We start from the raw sequence: 8,946 nt of genomic DNA on the forward strand, positions 1-8,946 counted from the left end.
TATCGGAGATGAAATCGATCGGATACACCCCCGATTGCGGCACCTGCAATTACCTATTTCTGACTCTTTCGAAAATCGATCAATTTGGGGAAGCGGTGGAGGTGTTGAAAGGGATGGGGAGGGCGGGATGCGTCCCCGATTGTGACAGCTACGGGGGATTGATTGCTGAGTTGAGCGAGAAGAGGATGGTGGACGTCGTGGCGGAGGTGGCGAGGGAGATGATGTAAGGAGGGGGTGAGGCTGAGGGATGATGGAAGGTGGACGCCGTGGCAGAGGGATGATGGAAGGTGAGGCTGAGGGATGACAGAAGATGGACCGAAGGTGATGGTACAGCGGAGATGCTGGGGGGTTTATATTTTTATTTATAATATAAAAGTTTTTTTATTTATAATAATTATTATCATTTTTGAATTAATTAAAAATGATTAATTGGGACAAAATCGGGTCAATCCACGTTGACCGTTAATATTTAATAGTTCCATCAAATTCGAACCAAATGTGACCCGTTTTTATTTATAAGGGGCCGAATAATTCAAAAGATAATGTTTTGGATCAAAATCGTAAAATCGCAATATGTTAAGGATCAAAATGAGACTTTAGTCTTAAAAGGAGTACATTAATCAGTTGAGACTTTTCACTTTTCAAAAGATTTTTTTCTATCAAATTCTGGTATATTAGTTTTAGAATATGACTACAAATTATCTAATGGTTAATTTATTCAGATTTTGAAATCAATTGAAATTTCACTTCTAATAGTATGGCTTAATATAAATCTTAATTCTGTAAATGAATAATTTTGTAATTTATGGACTGATTTTAAAACTGGTATGTAAAATTAAAATTTGGAAAAAATTTAGAAATTTACATACATTTTTTTCCTGTCTTTTTTAATATTTCCCAAAAAGTAGACTTCTCATGGAGTTTTGTCTTATCTACAACAAAGTCTTATTGTGATCCCATCAAGTGTCATTATTCCTCATACCCTTTATCATATTTCTATGTTCTATAATAACAAATATTTTGTCCAATGATGTTGAAAATAAACAGGATAGTAAAAATTGTTAGTCTGAAACTTTATTAATCAAAATGGTTAAAGAAGATTTTGATCACCTTATAGATTTTTATTTTTTCAATAATTTTTAAGTTAACACTGCAATTAAATTAATTTAAAAATAAAAAGATAATTAAATGAGAGACATTACCAAGATTACCAAAATATTAAAACAGTAGCAAAATCATTTTCTCATAAAAAGATAATTACATTCTAAAGTTTGGGTGGCGCCCCAATTCCTAATAAATGAGAAACATTACCAAAATATACTATATTAATAAATATGCAAAATATTAAAACAGTAGCAAAATCATTTTCTCATCAACAAACATGGTATATGCATAACAAAAGATAATCATAAAGGTATAGTTCATTGAATAAGTTGGTTAGAAGTAAGTGAGCTCATAGATCAGGTCACTACCCACAATTACAAATAACGTTATGAAAAGACATACTCCTATTTCCCGTAGTAGAGTCGTTTACAAAGGGAGTACTATTAGAGTCTCCACAATAAACTAGAACAACCATATCTCAGTCACAAAAAATACTTCCGCCACGTCATCACAGCCATGGCTCAGCCACAAAAAAATTGTCCAGCCACGCCACAACCACGTTTTAAATTGTTATTATTTTTTTAAGTGGATTAGAACAAAAATAATTGGACAAAAATAATTAGAGATTGGAATGAAAAAATGAATTGGGAATAGATATTTATAGATAAAAATTAAAGAAATAAAAAAATAAAACAATAGGGAAAATGAACCAGCGGCAATTTTGCGCCTCGCAATAGACCGCGGCGGAACTGCCGTCCCGTCCGCCACATGCCACACGGCTCCGCCCCGACCGCCACGGCAGTCCCACTGTGGACACTCTTATGCATCAAAATTATCATAGTTTAACTCAATTACTATGGAACATCCTAAAATAGAAAAATGACTCAATTACTATGAAACGTAGACATTACTATTTTAAAGTCACAACGCCAAAAAATCAATTCAATCAACCACGTGGTTTCAAAATAAAATAATATTAAAAGTAATATTACCCAAAATTCCAAAATGATTACTAGTCAAATTAACAAACTGGGAGATCGTGGACCACATTGACCGCTGCCTTGTCGCCAACTCCTTAACCTGAAAAATGTTAACTAAAGGGGTGTGAGTGTGCAAGCACACTTAGTGAGGAATACGTTGCGAGCAGTATATCCAATGGTGTGTAATGAATCATACCATAATGAACCATCTAAACTTAGGTGATATCCATGTGGGACTAGCCTCGGTCCCTTGGGGGCTATCATCTCATGACCCCTCGTGGGTTATCAGCTCATGTGATCCCTCGTGGATCGGACACCTCGTGGGCCACATAAGTTCATACAAATGACACATTGTTTTATGTCATTACATGGTCCATTTGGAATATTCGGAATAAGATGTTTTTTCAAGGCTTGAATTCGAACTGGGATTTTGAAAAATAGGAAACTTTTCTGGCAGCTTGGCTTCTGGACTCAGGGTTGGTGCCATGATTTTCCCTTCTCCCCTTAACAAGTTCTCGAAAAGTTAAATGATTTGAGGATATGGCCAGGCAAAAGATAGCACCCATAGCTTGAACGAACTGGGGAATGGTCTTCAGGTTTGACAGCTTTATCCTTGAGCGAGTTGTCTGGTTTTGTGCTGGTGTTGGTCTGTTTTGTCACTTCTATAGGTTTGTTGTTGGGACTTTTCATGGGCGGCCTTGTCTTTGTTTTTGGTTTGTGTGTCGCTCTAGCTGGTTGGCTTTTGTTTTTACATGTTCTCTGTAACAAATTCTGGCTCGTCTCCCTTTCAGGCTTGAGCATTTTTCTTTATAAAAAAAAGCTTTATGCGGCTAATAATTTCACCTATAGACAAAAAATAAAAGAGGGAACATCTTTTTTAGTACATCAACTATCTCAAATGAGCAAATTTGGTCCGTAACATTTCATAATATCTTTTAAGATCCATCAACTATAAGTTAATATCAATTCAACTACTTTTTGGCTATTTTCAATATTTTCGTGACCAAAGTACCCTTAAGGCCATGAAGGGCAATCCAATCTATTTATTCATCCACTTTTTTGTTTCTTTTAATTTATTTGGGATTAAGTTTAATAGATCTTATACTATTATTATTAATATACACCATACCTTATTTGAATATTATGATATTACTTTCTAGTGCTAGTTAATATTTTTATATGGTTACATTCTCAATTATTTAGATAAAACTAAGATAAATATTTTATTTTAATGAATCTCGTAATTTTATTAAACTGAAAATTTAAGTTAATCATAATATATAATATATACTATATTGAAATAAAAATTTAATAAAGTAGAAAAAATATGATTCACGAATAGTCAAGGAATAGATATAAGAACTATGAACATTTTTTTTCATAATTTTGTAAATGTCCTAATGATAATATTAAGACGCGACATTGTGATATTAAATAATTGATAGCAACTATTGATTTTTTATTTAATTAAACAATCATAGATTTAAATTAATTATATATTCAACAAAGAATGACATTGTCTTTTTTATTAAATTGATTATTAATAATTTTAACTAATTTTTTAGACTACAATTACTACATAAGAGTAGATAAAATAACACTTAGCTCTTTGAATTATTTAAGATTTTATGTAGATTAATAAATTTTAATTTATTTTTAATCATTAATTTTGTATTGCACTTAAAAATAACTTATTCTATAGCTTTAAGATTGAAAAATTATTATTCCATCGAATAAATTGAACTACTTTTATATACAAATATTGTATAAGTATACTGTTTATATATATTTATATCTAAGTTATTTCACTATTAATATTAAATATGGTACAATAATTTAAAATATTACAAATAAGTAAAACTAAACGTAAATAATTAATAGTAATAGAATATTAATATCATTAAGATATTTTTATTTTGAAATTAAAATTAGAGGGAACATATTTTTTGATACATCAACTATCCCAAATTACATACTTTAATGAAAATGAGAGGGTAAATAGATTGAATTTCCCTCATTGGTCTTAAGGATACTTTGGTCATAAAAATATTGGAAATAGCCAAAAAATAGTTGAATTGATATTAACTTATAAGTCATGGATCTTAAAAGATATTATGAAATGTTAAGGACCAAATTTGCTCATTTGAGATAGTTGATGTACTAAAAAATATGTTCCCTCAAAATAAAAACACTCAAATCTTATTTATTTCGCTAGACTCTTCGTCAATTTAAGTCGGACCATTTGTAAAACATTTCAAATACTGAAATTTATGAATTTAGAAACTTGAACAATAATTTATTTTAATAGAATACACAAGAAAAAAAAAGCCCAAGGAGATATCTATGTTAGATACCATCATTTATAACCCATTAAAAGAGTATAATGGGCAGCCCACATTTTACAATAGAGAGATATTTACAATTATCGAATGATAATAAGATACACGTGTGAGGGCTTCCAAAACTATTTGGATTGGAGGGTTTAAAAGGAGGAGGAGACTTTGGGAGCAGGGCATCTACTTCTCTTTACTTTCTCACTCTCCATTTTCTTCCTCTCTAGGGTTTCTACTGCCTCTCTCTCAGATTCGAATATGAGGTCCGAATTGTTCTTCGTACCTAAAGCTTACTATTTTTTGTTTCTTATCGTCTTGATACTGATCGTTGTAGTCGAATTGTGTAGCTTTTCTGTTTACTTCACATTCTTATTTGTTCTTTTTGTTTTGTTTTGTGATACTGCGTTCGATTTTTGTAGTACATGGTTGGTTGAATTTTAGCTATCTTTTTTTTATCTATTTATGTGCGTGTTTGATTACGAGAAAATTGAATTCATTATTTTTCGATTTATGAAAGCTAAGAGGCGATAATGTCTATGTCGGTTTAAATTGAACTTTTTAGTTTTTCGTGATAATGTTATACGCTCAGTTACTGCCTATAACCTGTTGCTTTACGTAGGTTAGCTAACAAATATTCAATTTTTTTTTCAATTAGTGGGGATTTGTGTTGGAATTTACTGTGTATAATGGATGTTGTGTTAGATTTGCGCTGTACAGAGTGTATCTATGATTCTGCAGGTCACTGTTTTTATCTTTCGAGTATATAGTATATGTTCTGTCTAGGTAATGAGGGAACTGGTAAATATGTCTAAAGGGTGTTTATTTTCAGGAATGAGTTACATGTTGGTATTGATCACCTGCTGCACTCGGTGGTGTCACTACATGCTGCATAAAATTTTGTGAAACTAATTGCGCAATTGATATCGATAATTGCATTTTACTAACTGGATTTTTTCAATATTTTATGATATTTGTTTTCTTGGTATTATTGTTGTGTTGGATTGAGCCACTGGATAAAACATATTCTACATTCTACAGCCGACACCCTGAAGTGAAGTGGGCTGAAAGGGAGGACAAGATCTATCTCACAGTGCTTCTGGCAGATGCGAAAGACCCTAAGGTCAATGTTGACCCTGATGGTACATTTACATTTTCTGCCGCTGCTGGGACTGACAGTAACCTCTATGAACTCAAGTTGGAGCTTCTTGATAAGATCAATGCAGAGGTGAGTTGCCAGAAGTCTCTTTTTTTACCTTATAAACAGTCACAGCCAATGATAAAAGTTCTGTAGTTTAGTCCCTATCGAGTGATCTTATCTGGCTATATTGATAAAATCATCTTATGATTATCCAGCCACTGGTAAATAATGGAGCATTCCTTTTACTTGACTGAGTAATAGTTGCTGAATGTTCACTCTGTAGGAGTGCAAGATAAACATAGGTGTGCGCAGTATTGTCTGTGTATTGGAGAAAGCTGAGAAGAAATGGTGGACAAAGTTGTTGCGTGGAAATGAGAAGACACCTCACTACGTGAAAGTAGATTGGGATAAATGGGTAGATGAAGATGATGATGGTGCTGGTATAATTTTTATTTATTTATTATTTGGCAATGAAATGCTAAGTTTCATATACTCTACTACATGTAATTGATCTATGTCTATCATGCCATTTGATCAGGTGCACCATCAGACTTAGATTTAGGTGGTATGGATTTCTCGGTAAGTACAATTCTGTTTCTTGCATGATGATTTATTGTCTGCAATTTTGTCCCTCTTAATATTCTTCTGCTTCGGCATCTCTTACAGAAATTTGGTGATATGGGTGGCATGGGAGGCATGGGAGGCATGGGGGGCATGGGTGGAATGGGTGGCATGGATATGAGCGCCTTGGCTGGAATGGGTGGCATGGGTGGAATGGGTGGCTTCGGAGATGATGCTATGGGAAATGACTTTGAAGACAGTGACGATGAAGGTACTTGTTCTTTAGTTTTTGTTTGTCTACCAAGTTTGTTTGTTTATAAAATCTGTTAATTGCTTAGCCCTGCCAATGAATTTGAGTTTGTTACTCCTTTGTGGAATAATGTTCTTATTTGTAGGAGCATCTTCTTGGGTTAGGACTGTTTTATTTTTTCCCTTTTTGCATACCACCTGTTTAGATTTTCTAAAGTCAAAGCATGTAGAGTTGCCATTTTCTTCCAATAGTCTTTGATGCATAGTTTTCTTTGGCTCTGTCATCAAAAGGCATCTTCTTACTCAGCTTCCTACTGTGTGAGATATAGGTTTTAGCACTTTGGTTGGCTCTCATGTTTCTTAGCACTTGGTGCTCAATTTTTTTTCCATTTATAACAAGTTAACCCATTTTTTCACAGAGGTGACAAAACCAGAGGGGGAGGCAGTTCCCAAGGCAGAAGCAGAAACATTGAAGGATAAAGCAGAACCCTTGCCGAGCTCATGAATGAGGATGTGATACAGACTGCATATGTTTTCTGCTTGGGTTCCCAACTTTTATTTAGTGATATGTTGCGTAGGTGTGCTTTCTGTGAGAGTAATGGCTTCTTTGCCTGAATTTTTATACTACTGAACCAATTTTATTTTATTGCACTCTCGGGGCAGATTAATATTTTCATCCAATCTGTGGTGTATTTTTAAGCCAAGTTATGGTTCTCTCTTTTTATTTTATAATAATAATAATAATAATATACAGTGAATATACAAGCCATATGTAGCAACAAACTGAACATTTTGTTGGGTAAAGATAATGTTCATATTGCTGGGAATTACACAAAAAAATGAAAATGTGGCGTCTTCAAAAGATTATTGTTCCTTTTCATCAATAAGCTACTTAGGATGAGGGTGTGAGAGCAATAGCAATGGGACGGATGATAGCGTGCCCGACGCATTGTTGGGAATTACAAAAAAAGAAAAGAAAATATGGCGTCTTCAAAAGATTATTGTTCCTTTTCATCAATAAGCTACTTAGGATGAGGGTGTGAGAGCATCAACAATGGGGCGGACGATAGCGCGCCCGACGCATGGCTATCACCCGACTGCCCGTGCGTCGGGCGCGCTATCATCCGCCCATTGTGGCTCCACGGACGACGGACGATGCGTCGTCCGCCCTGACGCTTAGTCCGCGGACGATAGGGCATCGTCCGCACCATCGTCCGCATCTTCCATCGTTAGTGGGCGGACGATGACGCGGACGATACAACGCGTTTTTGTTTTTCTTTTTTAATTTTTTAAATTCGAAATTTGTCTATTTAAACCTCGATTGTCATTCCATTTTCATACGAACATTTCTCGCATCGGTTCTCTCATCTCTCACACATCTCTCCAAATCTCACAAGCCAAAATGAACCACAACGACGACCGAAGTTCCTCGAAGGACGGTAGTCCGACCTTGACTCGAGCCTTAAATGCAGCCGTGCACGACACAATGGCGGAATGCTTAGCCATAATGCAACGCGAGGAGGCGGCGGCGGAGCAGATCCCCATTCCTATTCGACGTCGGAAGTCTGTCCGACGCGATCACGTCGGAAGATGGCATCGGCAGACCCGGGCTTATGCCGTTGCAAAAGTGCACAGTTGCAATCCGCGAGTTGGCCTACGGCACCAGCGCTGACATGTTCAACGAGTACCTCCACGTCGGGGATACAACAGGCCGCGAGTGCCTCAAGAGATTTTGTAGGGGAATTGTGGAGATGTACAGTGCCACATATTTGCGAAAGCCGACGGCTGTAGATTGCCAGGCCCTAATGAGCATGCACGAGACGGCGCACGGCTTTCCTGGGATGCTAGGGAGTGTCGACTGTATGCACTGGGAGTGGAAAAATTGTCCGTCGGCATGGAGAGGTCAATTTACTAGTGGATACAAGGGCAGCCACCCGACGATAATCCTCGAAGCCGTCGCTGACTATCGGCTCTGGATCTGGCATGCTTACTTCGGTGTAGCCGGGTCGAACAACGACATCAACGTCCTCAACTCATCTATCCTCTTCCCCGAGCAATGCAACGGCAACGGCCCGTCCATCGAGTTCACTGCCAACAGGCGCCAATACGACATGAGGTACTACTTGGCCGATGACATATACCCAAAGTGGCATGTTTTTCTGAAGACGATCAGCTGCCCAATGGGTGAGAAGAGAGTTTTATTTGAGCAAAGGTAGGAGGCGGCGCGGAAGGACGTGGAGCGGGCATTTGGTGTGCTCCAAGCACGGTGGGCAATAGTGAAAGGACCGGCGCGTCTCTGGTTCAAGGAAGTCCTCGCCGATGTCATGTATGCGTGCATAATCTTGCACAACATGATAGTCGAGCATGAAGGTATGAGCATCACCGATTGGACCGATGACGAAGGTGCATCTAGCTCCTCCGGCAGGGCGACCCCGCCCCCCGCTCAAGGATTACCGACGGGCTTCAATGAGGTTCTATCTAGACATGCCTCAATGCGCAACCAACACGACTATGCGCAGCTCATGAACGACATGATTGAAGAAGTGTAGCTCCTCCGGCAGGGCGACCCCGCCCACCGCCG

At 37.0% G+C, this 8,946-nt stretch overlaps 1 protein-coding gene across 1 annotated transcript; it reads left to right on the plus strand.

Annotated features, from left to right (window-relative positions):
• Positions 1 to 4,540: 4,540 nt before the first annotated feature.
• Positions 4,541 to 7,046, plus strand: LOC121801483 (uncharacterized protein OsI_027940-like). The gene is made up of 6 exons (XM_042200983.1): positions 4,541 to 4,680; positions 5,456 to 5,642; positions 5,839 to 5,995; positions 6,094 to 6,134; positions 6,222 to 6,387; positions 6,785 to 7,046. The coding sequence occupies exons 1-6, from the start codon at positions 4,676 to 4,678 to the stop codon at positions 6,868 to 6,870; spliced, it is 642 nt and encodes a 213-aa protein (XP_042056917.1). The 5' UTR covers positions 4,541 to 4,675; the 3' UTR covers positions 6,871 to 7,046.
• The last annotated feature ends 1,900 nt before the right edge of the window (positions 7,047 to 8,946 follow it).

The sequence above is a fragment of the Salvia splendens genome, chromosome 4, assembly GCF_004379255.2.
Source record: "Salvia splendens isolate huo1 chromosome 4, SspV2, whole genome shotgun sequence".
Lineage (NCBI taxonomy): Eukaryota > Viridiplantae > Streptophyta > Magnoliopsida > Lamiales > Lamiaceae > Salvia > Salvia splendens.